The 23,385-nt window shown below is 38.7% G+C and overlaps 2 protein-coding genes across 2 annotated transcripts; both read left to right on the forward strand.

Annotated features, from left to right (window-relative positions):
* The first annotated feature begins 729 nt into the window (after positions 1-729).
* On the forward strand, positions 730-7,381 carry LOC139640334 (E3 ubiquitin-protein ligase TRIM39-like). Its single transcript, XM_071514523.1, has 9 exons — positions 730-783; positions 1,428-1,490; positions 1,797-1,880; positions 2,447-2,563; positions 3,561-3,692; positions 4,343-4,427; positions 4,990-5,076; positions 6,221-6,247; positions 6,834-7,381. Exons 1-9 carry the CDS (start codon positions 730-732, stop codon positions 7,379-7,381), a joined length of 1,197 nt encoding a protein of 398 aa, XP_071370624.1.
* Positions 7,382-9,658: 2,277 nt separating this feature from the next.
* Positions 9,659-22,934, forward strand: mpdu1b (mannose-P-dolichol utilization defect 1b). Its single transcript, XM_071514522.1, has 7 exons — positions 9,659-9,787; positions 11,644-11,709; positions 12,215-12,347; positions 14,120-14,205; positions 16,596-16,714; positions 18,672-18,782; positions 19,735-22,934. Exons 1-7 carry the CDS (start codon positions 9,661-9,663, stop codon positions 19,855-19,857), a joined length of 765 nt encoding a protein of 254 aa, XP_071370623.1. The 5' UTR covers positions 9,659-9,660; the 3' UTR covers positions 19,858-22,934.
* Positions 22,935-23,385: the final 451 nt, after the last annotated feature.

Here is a 23,385-nt window from a genome sequence, read left to right on the forward strand (position 1 = left end):
TACACATATATGTATATGTATATATACACTGTATATATTTATATTTATATGATGTGTATTCTATATACATACTGTATACATACACATATACAAATGCATGCACATACATAGATCATACCATATATACACAAAATATTCTACATAGAAACATACATACATACACACAAATCGCCCTTTAATACATTACATAAAAAACGTGTGTGTATCATATACATGTGTTTACACACACATCCCAATAATAATAATAATAATAATAATAATAATAATAACCTTTATTTGTATAGCACCTTTCATACACAACATGCAGCTCAAAGTGCTTTACATCAATAAAAGGCAGATGAAAGACATATAAAAAGATAAAATTCATATAAAAGAAGAAGCAAAATGCATTGCATTAAAATAATCAAATCAAGTAAAATAGAAAGATAAAAGAACACAACAAATACTCCCACTTTTAGATGCACGTTGTGAGTGAATCCATGTTTTTCTGTAATTTTCTTTTCCCCTGTCCTTCCTGATTCTACTCTTGATCTGATATTTATGTCAGATCTCACTGCCTAATGCAGACGAGAATCATAGATTCTCCTCTTGGTCAAAAACCTCACCATCCACAGATAGATGAGAATCATACAGGGTAAGAAAATAAGAAAATATTCTTACTGACCTTTGACCTGAACTGTGTTGCGTCCAGTTTCCACCATCCATGTCTCAGGAGACGTTGGATCCAGAATGGCGTCTAAGAAACCAGCTTCCTCAGAGACCATGGCTAGAACCAGGAAACAGGTATTCCTACTCTGTCCTTATTGTTACTTATAATTTCCTTATTATGAAGTTGTCTCATCACGTATTTTACTCTTCCACTTAGATGTTGTTCCTTGCTGGTCTAATACTTCTACTTGAGGTGTTTTTCTTCATGTTATACATCTATTTTGGGACGTCACGCCATAGAGGGCTCTGACCTGCAGAGGCCATTTTTCTGTTTGTTCCACCTTTCTCTAGGGGAATTGTGGAGGGAGGGAATTGTGATTCTGTATTCAGATATATATGTAAGATAAGATGGACACAAATAACAATAAGAAACACAAATATTTTTGCCCATCCAGAGCCAAAAGCCCATTAATTTTATTCAGAGATTGCATCAGGCTACCATCTCCCTCTCTAGCCTCTGTCCCTTCCCTTGCCCTTCTCCTTTTTTTGTGTAATTAATAAAATCTTGTATTCCTTCAAATATACAAAGGATAGAGCCTTAGAGAAGAGAAGAATGTGCAGCTCGGTACCATGGAATAAACCATCACTCAATGAAGTCCAGGTGAATTTGGATCTATTTGCAGCAAATGGGCAAACATGATGATCGGTCAGTGTATGAAATTACACAAGTTAGAACATTTCAGTTTTTGTTTAAATGTCGTTTGTTTCTGTTCTTACAGATAAGGGATTTGCAGAGAGCGACAAACAGTTGTATGGCTCTGGGCAAACCCTCCATCGGCAAGGTAAACAAGTGGTTACAAGGTCTAAAAAAAAGAAGGTAGAAGAAGGAAGGAAAGAGTGGACGAAGGAAGGGACGAAGTATGGAAGGAGTTGAGGAAGGAAGGCAGGAAAGAGTAGAGGGAAGAAAGATGGAAGGAGGGAAGGAGGATAGAAGGAGTGGAGGAAGGAAGGACTTTTTGACTTTTGATGTAACACCAAGAAAGAAAGAAAGAAAGAAAGGGAAGAAGGAGGAAGATACTGAAAGACTACCTGATTACATAAATTCTTTCTTTCTTTCTTTCTTTCTTTCTTTCTTTCTTTCTTTCCAGCCTGATCTGAAAGAGATGCAGACGTTGACAGAGTGTCTTGAGTTCCTTAAAAACCTGGCAAAGGAGGTGAAGGACATCAGCCAGGTACACCACACAGGATCCACTTATACTACACTTATGAAGTTATAACCCCCTTGACTTGTTGCACATTTATTTATGCCACAAAATTAGTCAAAAACAATACATTTATCTGTGCTTTTTGGTCTAAAATCTACAAAAAGTACTCTTAGGGTTCTATAATCGTAGTCAAGGGGTAGTCAAGTGCATGGCAGCAGTACGGAAGAGGATTAGGGCCACATGTGAAAAATGTATTTGAGTTCTGAGTTTAAAGTCAGAGTTCACTTTATTGAATCTCAGAATTCTGACTTTAAATTTAAATGTATTACTAGAGGTGATAAGTAAGATGGTGCAAGTCCGTGTAATGAGCATTGTTAGATCTGCTCTTAGAGGTAGGATATAATGGGACCACATGCATTTCAGCAGTAGGCCTTCCTATTTTTGCCCTTTTTGGAACTCTAAAGATCCAGCTCCCAGTTTGGAGAAGGAGCTGCGCTAGCTAACTCGCTGTGTGTTAGGTGGACATACAAACTTCACCTGTGTTTCAGCTGACGTGAGGGTGAGTAATTAACTGTTCCTTTAATTCCTTACAGCTGAAGCAGGACAGTGAGAGATCTGCACCAGAGGGGGACACTGCAAAGCCAAGAAGCCTGGAGAGCAGCAGCAGTCTGATCCTCCGCTGGGCCAAGGAGCTGGACCAGATCAACATGGTCATTAACCTTACATTTTATTCAGTGATTTAACTGTTAAAGTGGTAATCCACAGCATCCTTATTTTGTTTTTTTATTTTTTCTCTCCATCTTTGGTGCTAAGCGCTCATTGCTGTGGTGTTTCTGCATTGCACTTTGCAGAGATCACCTGTCAATCAAAAGGTGTGTCCAGCACTGATGTCTTTTCCTTGGATTTTCTGTTGATGCAGTTTGGGTTTCTGTACAGTGGCTGTGAACCAGTTGTGAACAGCTAATTGCATATAGATAGATAAAATAGATTTCTTTTTTATTTACATGTCACTCATTAAGAGTTATGAGGCACAGCTAAAAATAATACACATAGAGAAAAAAAAAAGTACTAGAATATATATATATATATATATACACACACAAATATACACACACATAAGTACATACATTCGTACAGATACATTGATACACATATACATACATACACACACACACACACACACACACAAAATAGAGGTCATATTACACACACACAAACACAAAGAACATAAAACAATCTTAGTATTGCATTATAAAATACTCATGAATGAATGTCTTCTGTTAAGGATAAGGTGGCGAGCTTTGGCACATTCGTTGATACAATATTTACCAGCTAAAACTACACACAATGTATTTAAATCATCGTACTCATTACAAATTGCATTTCCAAACGTACGACTTGAATTTAATAGACATGGTTCATTTCTGTGCTGTTTTTGACTGGGGACAGAATAATTTAATCTCTGATACATCTGATTGAATGGATCTACAGCCACACCACAACAAGTTTTTCATCTTATTAATGATTAATGGGGCTTTGAATAAACAATAATAACTACAAGACAACGCAAAGACTTTTAGTATCAAGGCCGCTTTCCCTGTGTTTCGCCTGGCTATCAGCCATTATTGTACAGCATATGGGGATTCATTATGGGAATATCAAAGAGTTGTTTTTCTGACATGCTCTGGTTCTCCATTTTGTTGCTAGTTGAAAAAGGAAACCAAGGCAACAGATAAGAAGATGATAAGAAGGAAGGATCCAGGAGGGACGGAGAAAAATCTGGAAAAACAGAATGAACGGCTTCAACAGTGGGCAATAGAGCTGAGGAACATCAAAGAGGTGTGTGTGTGTGTGTGTGTATGTGTGTGTGTGTGTGTGTGTGCGTGTATGTGTATGTGTGTGTGAGAGAGACCAAGAGACAGGAGAGAGAGGATGTGAGGAGGGGGAAAAAACATAAATTCTGTCTATTATTTCTGTTTATTCATGTTTAAGCCCAAGACTAAAAGTGTGTGTGTGTGTGTGTGTGTGTGTGTGTGTGTGTGTGTGTGTGTGTGTGTGTTAACAAGGCTAATGGTCTATCCGATGAGGAGCTGAAGAACCTGCTGTGTCCCAAAGGAAGGAAGGGGTCGAGGTTGACTGCGTTTCTCCCACTGCTGGAGTTTGTGGCTTGGTCGCTGCTCTCACAGGACACTGAGGTGTGCGTGTGTGTGTGTGTGTGTGTGTGTGTGTGTGTGAACACATGCATGAATGTGCACAAACACACTGAAACAGCACTGGTAATATTTTTGGGTTGAAGCTGCAGATAGATTATATTTTGTGCTGATACTCAATATCTTCAAATTTGACCATTTTCTTGCTAAAAAAATTGCCCAGATTTGTATTTTTGTGGGGGTGGAAAAGCTTCTGAAACATTCTTTAAGTGTTAAGACAGGTTATGTCTTCTTTTACGACAGCAGCGGATAATAATGTTTTATGAATGTGAACTACAGGAGGCTATATCCATGCTGTGGCTGCCAACCAAACAGAAGGCCTGGAGGACTGGGACCGGAAGCCCCAAATACATCCCCAATTCAGGTGAGTCAGCTGCTGCTTTTGCTTTTCAAAGTCATTGAAACCGATTTTTCAAACCTCTGAAATACCTTTCCAGGACAAAAATGGGACTCATTTGGGTAAGTTAATGCTTTCTGTGTGGCTAGGTGCACAGGAACACCATATGAACACCAATCTGACGCAAGAATGGAGTTGGAGTTGAGAGATGACGTCTCATATGCAGATATCTGTTTATAGAGATTAGCCGAAATGTCGTCTGGACCTAAAACACCTACAAAAAGTATCGATGTTTGTGTTTTGTGTGGAGAAACGTTTGACTCTCGCGTCTCAAGTTGCTAATCAGACTGTAAACAATGACCGGCGCACGGAAGAGGAAGTCTTGGCCCGGATGTCCGCTGGCTACACCGGAAACCCCAAAACATTGGCCGTTGCCCCCAGAGTCTAATCCTCGTCAGACCGATAGACGATGGGTTCCGAGATTGTATGAACACAGACGTGTCATCAGCGTATCGTGGCATTGGTGTCTCTCGCACTCCTCATGATGGCTGCAACCTGAAAACTCCAGTACTTTAAAGACAAAATTCAGCTCTCCGCATCCCCAGCAAGAAGAAAAACCTCACCAGAATCGACCGGCAGTTCCCCTTCGTCTTCTTTCAACCAATCCTGGACAGAGGTGCGATGAGGTAACGGTGTTGCTGTCCGCATTGTTTCAGATATCATAGCTGATTCATGCCTCACATAGAAGGAAACACGACAGAGTGCGCGCAGTCAAAATGATGTAATAAAATTTGACACAATGTGGACGTTGTCGCAGTTACAGTACATTAACGTGCCTCCGTCCAGGATTGGCTGGACCAGCAGGAACTTGAACCACTGGCTGATTCTGTTGGGGTTTTTTTGTTGGGGATGTGGAGAGCTGAATGAGATGAAACTTAAAGGATAAGGCTGGTGTTTTTTAATGCATTGCTTACCGTCAACAAATCCTATGAAAATAACAAAATCAACAATGCGTTTGCTCTACTCCCGTTACTTCCTCACTTCCCACGTACCGTTTTCAGCCGTCAACCCGGAAGTCATTGACTCCAATTGTAAGCTAAAAACCTTGAAATCCAGCTCACAAAGACATAGTTTCAATTTAAAAAATCGCTAACTGTTACCATGAAAAGTCAGGCTGTTGTAGTTATTACCAAATCAAATTCAAATGGGAACAAATTCTTCATTACGCCGGGGACAATTTTCCTGAGATCGCAAATGTGTTATTAAGTTGTTTGAGGAAAAAGTCGGCCGGCCCGGTGCATCACGATGATGAAATATGCTGCAGAGCAGCAGCATGGCTCTGTGACGGGTTTTTAATAGTTTTTTTAATACAATGGAGTTCTATGGCTGCTGGGACATGGCTGCATTGGGCACCAGCTACATGGACGAGATTTGTTGGCAAAACAAATTCATTGCTGATTTTGTTATTTTCATAGGATTTGTTGACGGTAAGCAATGCATTAAAAACACCAGCCTTATCCTTTAAATGATCCCTGTGAGGAAACTGGTGTTGCAGTAGTAGATAATAGGATACAGCAAAAATAGAATAGAAATAAGAATAGAGCAAATGGAGGGTATTAATCATAACATCACTGATAATTTCAACATATCAAGAACATATTAAGTAGAATGCAATGAATGAATGAAAAGTATAAAAAAAAAACATGAATGACAATGTTGTGAGGATGTGTGCAAAATAATAAGAGTAGAACATACTGGGACAAAGAAAATGTTTGATATAAATAAATGATAATATGATTTAAAATGCTATTGCCTTTCAGTATGGCAGTGGATTCACAGTGCCTCAGGTAAGTTTCTTTTTCATAATTTCATCTTTCAGAACTTATTTCGAAATGACTACTGCTACTATTGCTGCTCCCACTGCTACTGCTACTACTGCTACTACTACTACTACTACTACTACTACTACTATTGCTACTTCTAGTACTACTGCTACTACTACTACTACTACTACTACTGCTACTGCTACCACTACTACTCCTACTACTATTGCTACTGCTAGTACTACTGCTACTGCTACTAGCCTACTACTGCTACTACTACTGCTACTACTACTACTACTACTACTACTACTACTATTGCGACTGCTACTACTACTGCTACTGCTACTACTACTGCTAATACTACTATTGCTACTGCTAGTACTATTGCTACTGCTACTACTACTGCTGCTACTGCTACTACTACTGCTACTGCTAGGCTACTACTACTACTACTACTATTGCTACTACTACTACCACTATTGCTACTCCTACTACTACTGCTACTGCTAGTACTACTGCTACTGCTACTGCTACTAGTACTACTATTACTACTGCTAGTACTACTACTTCTGCTACTACTACTAGTACTAATATTCTACTTGAACCCCAGTCTCTGTGCAGTTGGATCCCAGTACCAGTCATCCCTGGCTGGTCGTCTCTGCTAACCGGCTGCAGGTCCAGGAGGCAGCCGGGCTCCAGCACACCAGCACTATCAGAAGCACCGCCCGGCGTTTCGACGGGTGGCCCTGCGTTCTGGGTGACACCGCCATCACCGGAGGGAGACACTACTGGGAGGTGGAGGTGTCCCGGAATGGTTGCTGGAGGATGGGCGTCATGTCACTATCTGCTCCCAGGAAACAAAAGCCCCCCATGTCGCCCAGCACAGGATACTGGGTGCTGTGGCAGGGCTCCAGCCTGTGGGCCTGCACCGATAAACCCACCGAGCTGCCGGGGGCGGCCGTGCCTCGGCTGGTCGGGGTGTATGTGGACGTCGGCGAGGGTCAAGTGTCCTTTTATGATGTTGACAACAGGGTTCACATTTATACTTTCTCTGACACCTTCCAAGACAGTCTGGTTCCAGTGTTTGGCTGCCTTGATGGAGACACCGTGCTTAAAATCATACCACCAGAGATGTCGGTCACTGCTGCTGATGCATGAATGTGTGAATGTGGCCCTGTAGCTCAGTGGGTAGAAATGGCACTGACATAGTCGGGAGTTAGGGGTTCGATTTTCACTGGGAGCACCCATGCTGAAAAAATGGATGCACTCCTACTATACTACAAGGCTCCTTTGGATGAAAGTGTCCACCATGTAGCATATGAGTAGAGTTAAGATGTGTTGAATTTGAATTACCTCACTCACTTCATCAAACTGATCATTAAATATAATCAGTGGTGGAAAGTAACTAAATATATTTACTCATGTACTGTACTTAAGTACAATTTTGAGGTACTTTACTTCAGTATTTCCATTTTATGCTACTACACTACGTTCTAGAGGGAAATATTGTACTTTTTACTCCATTACATTTATTTCACAGCTATAGTTACTAGTTACTTTTCAGATCAATATTTTATATTTAAAACATTTGATCATCTTTATAAAATAACTATAAAATAGCATTGTTATAGATTAGACTACCCAAAAGTATAGCTAAATTGTTAAGATTAGCTTCACGTTGACAACTTTAAAATGCTGCTTACATGTACATGTATGTCAATAAATCAGTATTAATATTCCAATAATTTATGAAAAATATAACTCTCTAAATGGGGACAGTTTGCATAATGAGCATGTTTACTTTGATACTCTAAGTACATTTTGCTGCCAATTCTTATGTACTTTTACTTAAGTAAGATTTTAAATGCAGGACTTTTACTTGTAATGGAGTATCTTTACATTGTTGTATTGCTACTTTTACTTAAGTAAAAGATCTCAGTACTTCTTCCACCACTGAATATAATGGATCCACCTTCATTTTGGCCATCAATTTGGAGGGCCTCTTGCATTATTGTATCACTCTGTTCTTCCATTATTGCACTTGTTATTTTCTGCACTATTTAATTTTACATTAAATAAACACTTTTCAAACAGTATTTAGGCTATTTTATTTTTCCTTTTTTATCCAGGGAAAATTGACAGCGCTCCATGCTCTTTTCCAGCAACACCCTGCTTCACATTCATACAGTTCCAGACATTCACAATGAGCTGGAGCAGTGGGGGGTTCAGTTATGTAGGGAGGGTGTTACTCCTTCACTTTCCCCAGCCATACAGGGGGTTTGAACCAGCAACCTTTCAGTCACAAGCCTCTACTGATGGCTCTTAATAACTAATGAAATTGTGTACAGATGAATTAGCTGGCTAGTCACGTGGTACCGTTGTTCAACAATTGGTTTTCCCATGTCACCTGTCCAACTTCATCCTATTGTTGATTACAGCCAATCTCTATGAAGCTTATTATATTCTACAGGATGAAGCAAGACTCCTTTATGAGATTCCTATCATCAATGATTGTGAATGCCTCTGTCTTGCAAAATATTTTTTTTTACAAAATGTGATCGATTGAATGAGTGGAACCATATGGAACCCAGATATGTTTTAAATCTGGGTACTACAATAACAATTTCTTATGTACTTAGTTTATTTTCCTTTTCTTTTTTTATATATCCGTTTTTCAAACATTCCTTTTTTTAGTTTTGTGCAGTTTTTTCCATCTTTAAATTTAGGCATTGATGCTTGATTTACATTTGAAGCTCATGACTAGTTTATCTTATTAGGCTACTTTAAAAAAAAAAAAAAAAAAAAGAAGAAGAAGATGATATTATGGTCAATCAGCCTGACATAATAATGATGTACAGGCATAAATCAAATGTGACAATAAATAAAAAGTATCAATAAAAAAAACAACAACAACAACAATAGAACGTGATACAGGATCCCTTGGTAAAGGGTACTACAAATTAATAGCCAAAACACTATCTCAGTGGTTCTCAACGTGGGGTCCTGGGACCATCAGGGGTCCTTGAGTGGGTTCCAGGGGGTCCCCAGCAAATTGATGAATTGTTAAAATTCACCATTATTTCATTTACAAGAAGTTAACACAATTAGAGAATGTAGGAGAATGGCTGTTTTGATCATAGTTTCTCTGTTATCCCTCTACCTACAATACAGATAGTCACGGGATTCTGGACAAAATCATATCTAACAATAAACATAGTCTCAGATTTGGATCAGAGAGACAAAATCTCATCACATGGGGGGTCCGTGGCCCTAATGTGGACTACATTTGGGGTCCTTGATATGAAAAAGGCTGAGAATCACTGCTCTAGCTGCTCTAGCCTATCGTGACGTCCGGACCCTTTGTCGTAACAAGCGGGTCGGTGGGAACGTTTTATTTGTTACACACTTGAAACTCAACGTCACAGCCCATCTCCACAATGGCGGCTGAAACAGTTTTGGAAAAAGGCTCCTCTTTTATGGATCCACTTAAAGGGCTTTTACTGGCTTATTTCATGCCAGAATCGTGTTACGACGAATTCTTTCTCAATTTCAACTTCCTGGATGGTAAGCGACCCACTTTTTATTCGCGTTAAAGAGTCAGCTCGCTGGCTGGAGCTGGACGGACAGTGACTTTAACGTCAGAGCTCTTGTCTGAGTATATACCGCAGATAAAACCTTATGTAAATAAATCTTACGCAGAATTCAAAAAGCCCGATACGAGCCGTTATCTCTTGTGCTGGAGTGTTCACGCCAAACTCCATGCAAAATGTGGCGGTTTTATTTTACCTTTGCTTATCGGCAAACGTGCATAGCTGGAAGAATATAGCCTAGCTTGAGACCTTTTACGAACTGTTAGGAGCCACTTTTCATATGCATAGATTCATTACACACAACGCCGCTTACGTTATTTACGTAAAAATTTCAACTAAACTACAGCTTGTTTGTTATTCAAACAGTCTTCTTCTACGCAAATAACCCCGTGGTGGGTGTGGGGGGAATGGATAACTTTAGAGCTGCTCAAAGTGTAACGTTATGCAAATAAGCAGACTTAAAAGTAGAGAAGTGTGAGTGGACTGGCTGTGCTTGACTCTTGGTCTCTATTAACGAACGCCAGAGGGCTGAGGTTGAAATGTACTAACTGTTAGTTGTCATAACTGTCGGCTAACAGATTAGCTAGCTTTAGCTTTATCTGCAAAAGGGAAACTGGAGGTTAAGAGTGAGCAGTCGTAGTAAATGTATAATGGCAGTTAACAGGCACGCGCACACAATTCATTCATGTCCACCATTAGTTGTATGTGGTAGATAAGCTGTAGCTGTTCTCCATACAACTGAATATAGAAGACTGTTTTGAATGAATGACGGTTGTTGTGACAGCCGTGGAGGGCGGGGCTAGACACAGGGCACTATCTGATTGGCTAACCCATTCATTGACTAGAATGCATTGAATAGTCAAAGGTTCCAATAATAAGATGAAATGATGCCTCTCCACTTTAAGAATGGTAAAATAAGTAGCATTAGAGACGATGTTGACCTTTTTTATTCAATTAGGGCTGCAACTAACAATTATCATCATTGTCGATTAATCTGTGGATTATTTTCTCGATTAATCGATTAGTTGTTTGGTCTATAAAATGTCAGAAAATGGTGAAAAATGTGGATCAGTGTTTCCCAAAGCCCAAGATGACGTCCTCAAATGTCTTGTTTTGTCCACAACCCAAAGATATTCAGTTTACTGTCACAGAGGAGTAAAGAAACCAGAAAATATTCACATTTAAGAAGCTGAATTTTTCTTAAAAAATGAACCTAACTAATCTAAAACTAACCCTAACTCAAACCGATTAATCGATTATCAAAATAGTTGGCAATTAATTTAATAGTTGACAACTAATCGATTAATCGTTGCAGCTCTATATTCAATATAAAATATGTTCTTCGTTCCCCTCTGATATGATGGAGGTCCCTCCCTGACCAGATAACATAAGAGGAACTTTGTTGTCCCAAGGGGAAATTTGTCTGGGACATTAAGTGCGGCTGCTGAGGACAAACAAACACATCACATGAAAACACTTAAATAGTGGAAAAGCTACAGTAGGTTAGAAAAAGAAATAAAATAATACCAATAATAAAAAACATTGTTAGCCTGCCTTAAAGAGCTGCTAACCCTAAAATAATTTAATTAGTTTGGGTTTCATTGGAGAGTGTTAGTGTTCCATTTTAGTGTCTAAATGCTGAATACAATTCTTCGGGAAGCACTGAAAACAAAAATCTCTAATCCTACTGAAATTGGAAAAATGTAAACATAATGAATATCGGCACAAAATAACAGCTATCCGTTTCAACATAAAATATTCTAACTTTGTATAGCCCTGATATAATCCATGACATCTGATTAATTAATGATTGCTTGCATCTGCCCGCAGTGCCATGTCTGAAGATCGTGCTGAGCAAAGGCCTGGGGATCGGCATCATCCTGGGATCTGTGATGGGTAAATACCTCCCCTCCTCTTCTGTCTTTATCTATCTGCTGTGACTGATGCCATTAGACTAGGGCTGCAACTAACGATTATTTTCATTGTCGATTATTTTCTCGATTAATCGATTAGTTGTTTGGTCTATAAAATGTCAGAAAATGGTGAAAAATGTGGATCAGTGTTTCCCAAAGCCCAAGATGACGTCCTCAAATGTCTTGTTTTGTCCACAACCCAAAGATATTCAGTTTACTGTCATAGAGGAGTAAAGAAACCAGAAAATATTCACATTTAAGAAGCTGGAATCAGAGAATTTTCACTTATTTTTCTTAAAAAATTACTCAAACCGATTAATCGATTTTCAAAATAGTTGGCGATTAATTTAATAGTTGACAACTAATCGATTAATCGTTGCAGCTCTACATTAGACAGCTGAATTGGAATTATGTGCCCAGAATTTGTGTGTGATTATTGAAATTGGATCTGTATTGAATTGTATCTGTACTTCATTGTTCTTTGACAGTGAAGCTACCTCAGATCTTGAAGCTGATGGGAGCTAAGAATGCCGTGGGGCTGAGCTTCAACTCTGTGCTGCTGGAGCTGTTGGCCATTACAGGAACTATGGCCTACAGTATAGCCAACAACTTCCCCTTCAGGTTGGGACATACACTTCTCGCTCAGATACAGAGGATGTAAAAAGTATTCAACCCCTTTTAATTTTTGCAGACTTCCTTGCGCTACAAAATTGGTTCAAAATACATTTATTTTTGGATTTTTGATTGTAAACGGTACTTTGCATAGATTTTAGACCAAAGTGGATTGGAAATTAGGGCTGAACAATTTTGCGATATGATTTGTGATATTAGAGGGAATGATCATTTTTACATCATTATTCTCATTTTCATTGAAAAACGTATTAAAATTACTATGGTGTGATTTTTGCGGGGATCTGTACCAAACAAAGATGTTTTCTAAAGTCTGTAGAATATGATGTGTAGGCCAGGACATCTCTGCAGCACCACAATATTTACTTTAAAATGGTATTTTGACACATTTCACCTTTAACAAATATTGTGCCTCCTGCGATTTGAAAATTGCAGTAGGCCATATTGCGATTTCGATAAAATTTCGATTCATTGTTCAGCCCTATTGGAAATCCAAGAAACTAAAATGTGAAAGTACAAAGTTTCAGTAATAATCCAATAAAAGTCGCTTGCAAACGTATTCCATTTTTTCCAAATCAGAGAAGAGAAAGTGGACTTTGCGTATTGTATCTTCTATAATTTTACTATCCAAGTAAGTGCAGAAACTGCACCGAAAACAATTTAGAAAAATCTGCCCTCTGTTTTATAATTTTGAAAAGGCAATGAATTCAAAATATTCACCCACATATATTATTCATTCTTCATCTTTAGGTAGTAATAAGACTGCTAATATATTGATTTGTAGAACACTTTATCGCCAAATTATAAAGACTACCAGATGCCATTGAATTCATGGTGAGAAATATCCCAGAACACGAGCTTCAGATAATGTAAACAGTACTACTTCTTCTGTTATTACTTCCGTATTAAGAAAGCACGTTACTGCCGCCTGGTGTTTGGGTGGAGTACTGCACCATCACCGACGCAGAACCGTAAATGCTTGGACCGCCGGAGGCACCTGTGCCGTTGCTCCGGAGGCAGTTCAAGGGAGAAGTCTGCTTCAGGCTTTATCCCAGGGATCTTTTTTTTTTTTATTCAAATTTTCAACACCATGAAATACAGCCTTTTACATTCATATAATATAAAATACAACATAAAATTGCTGCATTAACACAAAACAAAACAAACAAGAATGCTCCTCCTGTTTTAAGTAATCTAAACAAAATGGAGTATATTAATTGCAATAGATACAAAATATAACAAGTATTTAGAAGAAGAAAAAAAAAAAATAAAATAAAATTCTACAAGCTCAGAAACTGCATTATCCACAAAAATTAGTCATTCTCTTGGTCGTCTGTTAAATCTAAGTCCTTAACATAATTAATGAAGGGCATCCATATATTCTCAAATATACACTGTTTAGCCTTTAATATGTAAGTTATCCTTTCTAATGGAAGGCTTTATCCCAGGGATTTAATGGGATTTTAGGGTGTAGGGTGGAATAGCAGCGTCACTTATGGAGTTAATGCATTTGATTCCAGTTCCCTCTTCTCTCTTCCATCACTATATATAAAAGTACAGTGTGAACTTTCTCGTCTCTAATTTTATGATTGAAGTCAATGGAAAAAATTGGATACGATACGATAGAACGTTGTCAGATTTCTCTGAAATTTGTTATGCATCATAGCAGTCGTACTTTTAATAAAAAGGACAGGATAGAATGGGGACAGGATGGAATTATTGCCGTGTCAAAATGTTTACTAACGGTGTGTGTTCTGCCTCAGTGCGTGGGGCGAGGCTTTGTTCCTCATGTTGCAGACGGTGACCATCGGCTTCCTCATCCAGCACTACGGAGGGAGAACTGGCCGAGGTAAGCCTTTGTTCACACTCAGCCCAGTAACATCAGTAAAATGGTGTTCATCTGTCCACTGACCCGTGAACAGCCTATCGCATTATATTTTACTGCTTGGGACAAATGTGATATCCTACCATCTCAGAGGATAAGCTCATCTTTTTTTATTCACTTATCAATTTCGCGTCAGTATCCAGGGCCCTCGTTTATCAACAGTGAGTACGTACAAATGTGTGTGTAAGCCATGCATACGACTGTTTCCAAGCAAAGAGTCGGATTTATCGATTTGTACAGCTGGATTTTTGATCGCAGAAACTTTTCAGCGATCTAAAACATCAGCGGTAAACTTCAGGTTTCGGTGTCCGTCCCTCAGAGTCAAAGAGCGAGGGCTTCTTTCTAGACTCGCCATTTTGTACCGACGTTCAACAATCATACAGGGACGCAGTCACGCAGACTCATAGGACAACAGTTTTTCATTTTAATTTTCATGTTTATTTTAGTGGAGAAACTGGTCTGATATGCCAGTGACATGTGACACGCTGGTATGAAGTTATCTCTGTGTGAACTGTGCTACACCTTGTTCAGACCTCCACTAAAGGTAAAGAGGGTGGAACATTTTCTGAAACATAGTACTCAGAGGTGGAAAGTAACTAAGTACATTTACTTGAATACTGTACTTAAGTACAATTTTGAGGTACTTGTACTTTACTTGAGTATTACCATTTTATGCTACTTTATACTTCTACTCCACTACATTTCAGAGGGAAATATTGTACTTTTTACTCCACTACCTTTAGTTGATAACTTAAGTTACTAGTTACTTTGCAGATTCAGATTATTAATACAAAATACAGTATAATCAACTAATACATTGTGATGTATTATTATAGATTACTGTAAGCTACCCAGCAGTATATAAAGTAGTGGAAATCAGCCCCACCTTTTCCAGCTGCAACATTAAAGTGATGCTTACACATTAATGCATCAGTAATTATAATTCAATAATATAATATATACTGTATTATTCTGAAATGGGCCATTCTGCATAATGAGTACTTTTACTTTTGTTGCTTTAAGTAAATTTTGATGCTAATACTTTTGTACTTTTACTTAAATAACATATTGAATGCAGGACTTTTACTTGTAACAGAGTATTTTTATACTGTGGTGTTTCTACTTTTACTTAAGTAAAAGATCTGAGTATTTCTTCCACTGATAGTACTTGATCATATTGGTCGTACTACAGAACAGCTATTACATTAGCTGAAAATATCAGTTGGTACTTCTTTAATTTGGAGCAGTGAATATCAGGTATTTCAGGGAGGTTCCCTCTTCAGTTAGAATAAACCCTGAGGGAGTTTCCACACCTAGTTGGTTCAGAGCAAGTAGTTCAATCTCTGGAGTCGTTTCCTCCTTAGTTGGCTTATCAGTCAGTTTCAAAACCAAGCCTGGAGCTTTGTTTGGAGAGAGCAGGTGATCCCATCCAACTACAGGAAGCACTGTGCATTAAAGTGTGGGTTTACCACCAGAGTCTATTATTTCAGAAAGGTGTTGAATAGAAAATTAAAATGTTAACAATTGTTTAAAGGTACATGAAGTAAGGTTTTCCCTGCCCCATAGCACAATAAAACATAATATATCTGTGAGGGCTGATAGGGTTGTTGATACACTCCCAGCCTCTCACCCCTCCCACCCTTCACCCCACACCCCCAGCAGTTTAAACTGCTGAGCGATGGTACAACAGGTACAATTCCCACAGACGAGTTTGACGATGCTCTGTGTTGGTTTTCCTGGAAGAAAGTCCTTTCCCTGCACCAAATTTGACCAATGAACGGAATGACTGAAATGCCCCCATGCTTTGGTTGATAAAATATGGTTTGCACTAGAGCTGCAACGATTAATCGATTAGTTGTCAACTATTAAATTCATCGCCAACTATTTTGATAATCAATTAATCGGTTTGAGTACTCAGTTTGAGTACTTTTTTAAGAAAAATAAGTCAAAATTCTCTGATTCCAGCTTCTTAAATGTGAATATTTTCTGGTTTCTTTACTCCTCTATGACAGTAAACTGAATATCTTTGGGTTGTGGACAAAACAAGACATTTGAGGACGTCATCTTGGGCTTTGGGAAACACTGATCCACATTTTTCACCATTTTCTGACATTTTATAGACCAAACAACTAATCGATTAATCGAGAAAATAATCCACAGATTAATCGACAGTGAAAATAATCGTTAGTTGCAGCCCTAGTTTGCATGAAATTCTGCGGTGTGAAACATAACCAAACCGGTGCCCCAGTGCTACAAAGGAACGCCTCGTCCCCTGAATATGGACCAAAGCAAACAAACTACAGGTCTGAAAATGTTCCTGGATAACCTTTGACCCTTTGTGTCTCCTCTCTCAGGTCTTCTTCTCACGTTTATGTATTTTGGCCTGCTGGCTGTCGCGCTGTCTCCCGTCACTCCCATGTCAGTGGTCACCACCATGCAGGCCTCCAATATGCCAGCCATCATCATCGGCAGGGTAGGTTGGTTTTAACTCTCTCGAAATGCCAGTTAGAGCTGTTAGGTAGACCGATACATGGGGGCTGATATTGTTGTTTTTCTTAAAAATGGGATCCAGTCCAGTCAGTGTTGTGCACCTCTGATATGATGCAGTTTGATTACATATTTATTGTAGAATTGATCACACTGGTTGTCTGTGGGAAGCCCTACACCTGAGATGATTCTGATGAGACGTTTTGATCATCATTTGGATAGCTGAAGTCTTTGGGGGTCTGTTTTTGTTTTTGTTTGTTTGTTTTGTGTTTTTGTCTTGTATATTGTTTTTTATGGCATTTTAAAATGTATGCATGGTTGTATGTAAGTGTATGGTTGTATTTTGTAAATGCGTATGTATGAGTATGAATGTATGGGTGCATGTGTGTATATAGATATGTATAGTTTTACATTTTTATGAGGTACAATCATGTATAGATATATTTCTATTTTTATTAATGTAAATTCTGCTTCTATTCAGTTGTTAACTGTGAGCATGAATACTAATAAACTCAAACTCACATTCCACACAAGTATACATTTTATTCATTTACACTGCCAATACAATAGCCAGTTCAGTTTCCATAGCCAAACTGTAGTATCACCATACCCTCAGAAATAAATAATAGCTTCACACACATACTAATTCAAAATACTCTGATACGATAGCTTTCTGTGTTTTGCTGTCTCAACATTGAGGCCATGCCATTATAGTATATATATATATAGTGTTGAAGGTATACTAACCAGTTCACCCACTGGCACTGCATTCCCTTAGATTCTATGTGTCTTGCAGTCAGTGGTGGAAGAAGTACTCTGATCCTTTACTTAAGTAAAAGTACCAATACAGCAATGTAAAAATACTCCATTACAAGTAAAAGTCCTGCATGAAAAATTCCTACTTAAGTAAAAGTACATAAGTATTAGCAGCAAAATGTAGTTAAAGTATTAAAGTAAAAGTAGTGGTTTGGTCCCTCTGACTGATATTTTATTATATATGACATCATTAGATTATTAATACTGAAGCATCAGTGTGTAAGCAGCATGTTACTGTTGTAGCTGCTGGAGGTGGAGCTAGTTTGAACTACTTTATATACAGTTAGCTAGTTAAGTCCAATGGTTCCCAACCTAGGGGTCGGGCCCCTCCAAAGGGTCACTGGATAAATCTGAGGGGTCGTGAGATGATTAATGGGAGAGGAAAGAAGAAAAAACAAAGTTCTGATACACAAATCTGTTTTCCGTTTTTGGACTTTTTCTCTAATCTTTGATTTTTGCTGAAATATTGGATCATTTGAACATTTACTGAAATGAAACCATGTGAGGTTTACAGGGAAAAATCACTATTTGGTGGAGCTGTTAACAACTCATAGACATCTGAAATGTGACCCGACTACACACTGCTTTTTGTAAGACGTCAAAAGCCAAAAAGGTTGGAAACCACTGGTTTCATCTTTAACAATGTGTTGTATTTTAAAAGCTTGTTATATTATCCATTGTGTCAAATCTCCATCTGAAAAGTAAGTAAAGCTGTCAAATAAATGTAGTGGAGTAGAAAGTACAATATTTCCCTCTGAAATGTAGTGGAGTGGAAGTATAAAGTAGCATCAAATGGAAATACTCAAGTAAAGTACAAGTATCTCAAAATTGTACTTAAGTACAGTACTTGAGTAAATGTACTTAGTTACTTTCCACCTCTGCTTGCAGTGTTCTGTCAGATGAGCCGGGCTGCTACTTCTAACACAACATGCTCTTTGCTGGACACTTTTGTCCAAACCACTTAGGGGCATTAAACATGACACAACAGATCATTTCAACACTAGTGGCAGACTGTCCGTTGAGCTACACAGGACTTGTGAAAGAGAATTACACATTCTATTTCAGGTGGAAATTAACAAACACACACACACATTGTAAAAGACTAACTGTGTGTCCGGTTGTCTCAGCTGATCCAGGCGGCCACTAACTTCCATAACGGACACACCGGTCAGCTGTCTGCTGTTTCTGTCTTCCTGCTGTTTGCAGGATCCCTTGCTCGGATCTTCACCTCAGTACAGGTAGGAGGGAATTTGTGTGTGTGTGTGTGTGTGGTTCACCTCTGATACGATGCAGTTTTTAATTGATTACATATGTATTGTATATTGTATATCGTATCGATCAATACTACACTGGTTGTCAATGGGATGTCTTCTTCCTCTTCCTCCCTAAAAAAAAAAAAAACTCCAACCAGACTTAGTGGATATGTTTCAAATCTCTCCTACTACTAGGGAAACAAAAATGACACCAATCAGCCAGATGGTGGTGCTATAACAAGCAACTTTACTTTTTGGCCAGTAGCTCCTGAGCTGTAAGGTCAAGAAATCAATTTTTGCTTGGCTCAAGTCAAGCGAAAAGAATCCAGAATCAAGAATCAAAAATCCATTGCACATATGGATTTTAATTTCCGTCATGATAGTTTTGAATTTTACGCAAAACTTATTTTTCATTGTTTCTCCTGCAAAGTCGATCCAACCTCAGTAAAATTTTGCACACAGCATGAATGGACTTCCTAGATTTCTAGACCCAGAGTTTTAGAACAAAGGACTCCCGCACACTGTCTACTTCACTTGCAATTAGAAAAGATTTATTGGGAACGTTTCGGTACACAGACAGTCCTCCTAATGAAGTCCTCCTGATGGAGTCCTTTGTTCTACTACAGTCGGCCCATGGTCTTCTCCAACACACCTGTCGATCTACAGGTGTGCAAAAGTTTTGCTCCTTGATAGACCCAGAGTTTTGAAAATCCAAACCGTTTGGCCGTGGTGCACAAATGAAGTTGAGGGCAAAGACACTCAAACAGGAAGTGAGGCATAATTCCTAAACGCTTGATGCTAGAACAACCCAACTTCAGATATACTGTATATCTGGGATGTGTGACAGACCACGTTTGGTTACGCTCCACAGCACCACCTTCCGGCCAACCTTGCAATACCAACTATTTTTAAAAGAAATCGTTGTCATCCTCCACAGGAAACTGGAGACTCCCTGATGGCCCTCACCTACGTCATCTCTTCTTCCTGTAATGGCATCATCGCTCTCCAGATCCTCTACTACTGGAACAGCTCCTCAGAACAGAAAAAGAAGAGCGAGTAGTCAGAGGACGGTGGCAAAAAAAACAAAATATCGGGCAACATTTTTTTTCCCAAATCCACTGTTGGGCAGTAGCGAGTCAGCAAGGTCTCTTCAAAACTTGAAAGAACAAATTTATACATAAAACGCAACAACACACCCAGATACAGACACTCACTCGACTTTGAAGCAAAGATGTGAAGTCAGTATGCCAAGCAGATCTGGATCTATAAATGCTTGACCTATCACCTTGGTTTCAATATGGGTTCAGTCCTGGAATAAGTTCCCTTAGGAATATTTGGCTTTATGAATGACATATAGCGTAGTTTTGAAGTGGTGCTTTAGCTCAGGAAAGGGCAGGTTGTGGGTTCGGACTCCCATTGTTGCTTCAATCGACTGTGCAATACTGTTTTAGCATTCCACTTCATCTAATTCCCATCCATTACAGTACGGCTTTGTACATACTGGCATGTTTAAAAGTTTGGAAGAGGGTTGTGACTCTTTCTATCGATTCCCCCACATCCAGGGCCTGTGATGGTGTTTAGGCATAAAATCACCTGGGAGCAAGTTGTAGAAATGGTTTGAAAATGGAGGTTTTAGCTTTGGACGCATTAAAAAGTAGTAGTTGGCAGACAGTTATAGACTCTTGCACATTTTACACGATCATTTCCAAACTTGCTTAGCAGCTGGATTCATTCTGTTTCAGTTAACTATGAAATTACCATGTGCTTTTTTTTTTGGAAACGTGAAATTTTAAACTGTCAGCGTTGAAAGAAAAGACCCGTATTGGATGGCAATTCTCAGGTCATACCTCATCGACAACAATGCTGTGCGGTTTTATTGTCGTTGGTGGCGTTGTGAAGATTCATATTCTGAATAGGGCTGGGCGATATGGTTGAAATCGATATCATGATAATCATAAGGATTTTTCTCGATATCAATATATATCACGATATGGTTCATGTATGCAAAATCATGTTAAATAATCAAATTAATGTTCATCTCATTGAACCGAATGGTAATGTTAGGTGTGATGTCAAATAAAACAGAAATATTCAAATAATATTCCTACCATACCTCATTTTATCAGAGTTTTTAAGTAAAATTTGCTTGTCATCATCAATTTAGACAGCAGAAATGTGTGTCACGATATCAAAATATCTTCATATCATCACGATATGATTCCACTGAAAGACGATAAACGATAATATTGAATTATCGCCCAGCCCTAATTCTGAATGTTTCATGGATTTCACATGAGGTGCAAAGTTCCACTAACAACAATGTTTCCGCAAAAAACCTGAGGAAGTTTGCAAGTGTGTATATGTCATTCTGTCAGCTTGTCTATGTTTAGGTTAACATTCTACATGTGGATGGGAAGTAGCAGAACATGACCAAATAGAACCAATGTATTTAAAAGAGCTAGGTGTCATCATCAGCACCAATATAACATTGTACAATTATTTGCGATACCTTAGTATAATTACCATAAACAAATGAGACAATGGTGGAGACGATTGGTATCCTCAATCTCATATTAGTGCCAGTGTTTATCCAAATTTATGGTAGTTGGATTCAGACATTAATCACTGGGTGCTGTAGGGCACATTTGGAGGAGAACTATTCCTCTTTGACACGCATTTCCCATAAGCCCCATTGCTGTCCCCCCCCCCAGTGAAGAGGATTTTTCAATTCTCCTTTCTCTACTTCCACCGTCTGCCATTACCAGAAACTCTGAAAATTTCACCTCTGTTTCCCCTGGAAGAACAGCACCCTCTTCCTTTTTGTGCCCTAAAGCAATCCAGCAGATTTCCCTCCAAATCCGACCCGGTGACTCACAATGTAAAATGCAAGTGCGATAGAGCAGTGGTTCTCAACGTGGGGTCCGGGGACCACCAGGGGTCCTTGAGGAGGTTCCAGGCGGTCCCCCAGCAAATTGATGAATTGTTAAACTTCACTTACAATAATAATATTTCGGTCATATGGGGGTCTGTGGCCCTAATGTGGACTACATTAGAGGTCCTTGATATGAAAAAGGTTGAGAATCACTGCGATAGAAGATGCCAATCTTCTCAGCGATGGCTTCGTTTGTTTACAGTAATTATACTAGTGTCTCCACACGAATGTGATCATGTTTTATTGAGCTTAAAATGATGCACAGAGCACTTTTAAAGATGATTGAGGACCACACAGAAGCAACCCATTGATCCAGTTATCCGAGTTATCCTTGGAGTTCAGTCATCTAGAGTGAGAACTCGTCGCACAAAGTGTTCGATCCCACGCCTCCATTCAGAGACCAGAAACCACGGCACCATTCTGTCCATTCTGACAGCCAGTGTGCTCAGGGAAAACAAGAAAAAATATCTTCTATTATCCCTAGGATTGCACTTTTCAGATACACCTATAGAAGATTACCACAAAGTGAATTAGCTTCAAGGATTAAGCAACTCTGATTTTGTAGTGTTAAAATCACAAAAACAGACTCTAGAAACGTCTGTTTGTGAAAGCTTTGTAATATCAGAGAACTGATATTGAATGAATCGCATGGCTATATTTTCCAAAACACGTTTGCACCTTCTAGCCTTTTTTGTGTTTCTTAATGAGTGAAAAGCTGGAATTTTCTTTTTAAAATGATCACACATACTGTAATGATGAAGTCATAATATGAAACACGAGATATTAAAGGGGAAGCAAAGGTACTAGAGCACTCGGTCTTGTTGAGATGCAGTTTGCACGTCTGTATTGCATGGGAGCGCTATGGTTCATAAAGCACTCTAACAGATGATGGGATCATATCACCTCATAAACCAGGGTTGGGCTCAATTCACTTATAAGTGTTTTCCTACATGAGAAAAATTTTAAAGCTTTTATTTTGTCCAATCTATCAGGAAATAGATGAAAAGGTCAGTCATAATTTGCAGTGTCATATATTTTGGAATTGATTGAATTAAGAGTGACTTGATTTTTTCAATTAAAAAAAGGGGCAATAAAAGTGTTTTGCTGGTACATGGAAACAAATAGTGGGAGTGATTCTTTCGACACTGAAGTTATCAGTGATGTAGAGCAATGATTCTCAACGGGGGGTTCGGGGACCACCAAGGGGTCGTTGAGGGAGTTCCAGGGGGTCCCCAGCAAATTGATGAATTGTTAAACTTCAGCATTATTTCATTTACAAGAAGTGAACACAATTAGAGAATATAGAAGAATGACTGTTTTGGTCATAGTTTCTCTGTTATCTCTCTACCTACAATACAGATAGTCATGGGATTCTGGACAAAATCATATCTGACAATAAAAATATTCTCAGATTTGGGTTTGAGAGACAAATTGTTATCAAATGGGGGTCCGGGGCCCAAATGTGGACTAAATTAGGGGTCCTTGACATGAGAACGGTTGAGAATCACTGATGTGGAGAATAAAAAGGGTAAATCCTGATGCTTTCTTATCTTCTTATAACTTACATCAGTTAGATACTACTTTCTATTATGTGTGTAGCTATAAATATGATTCATATAGATTTATGTCAGTTTAAAGGAGTGGGTAAAGGTGGGT

The sequence above is a fragment of the Centroberyx affinis genome, unplaced genomic scaffold (assembly GCF_046629955.1).
Source record: "Centroberyx affinis isolate AG114_WGS23_722 - 3 ecotype Tasmania unplaced genomic scaffold, CSIRO-AGI_Caff_v1 ptg009114l_1, whole genome shotgun sequence".
Classification (NCBI taxonomy): domain Eukaryota; kingdom Metazoa; phylum Chordata; class Actinopteri; order Beryciformes; family Berycidae; genus Centroberyx; species Centroberyx affinis.

What these genes read in the sequence shown, in the direction of transcription:
- mpdu1b (XM_071514522.1), top strand. Translation starts at nt 9,661, where the DNA reads ATGGCGGCTGAAACAGTTTTGGAAAAAGGCTCCTCTTTTATGGATCCA. An exon ending in GCCAACAACTTCCCCTTCAG is followed by an intron (nt 12,348 to 14,119) that starts GTTGGGACATAC and finishes GTTCTGCCTCAG; the next exon opens with TGCGTGGGGCGAGGCTTTGT. An exon ending in CGGAGGGAGAACTGGCCGAG is followed by an intron (nt 14,206 to 16,595) that starts GTAAGCCTTTGT and finishes CTCCTCTCTCAG; the next exon opens with GTCTTCTTCTCACGTTTATG.
- LOC139640334 (XM_071514523.1), top strand. Translation starts at nt 730, where the DNA reads ATGGCGTCTAAGAAACCAGCTTCCTCAGAGACCATGGCTAGAACCAGG. An exon ending in TGGCTAGAACCAGGAAACAG is followed by an intron (nt 784 to 1,427) that starts GTATTCCTACTC and finishes CTGTTCTTACAG; the next exon opens with ATAAGGGATTTGCAGAGAGC. An exon ending in AGCTGAGGAACATCAAAGAG is followed by an intron (nt 3,693 to 4,342) that starts GTGTGTGTGTGT and finishes TGTGAACTACAG; the next exon opens with GAGGCTATATCCATGCTGTG.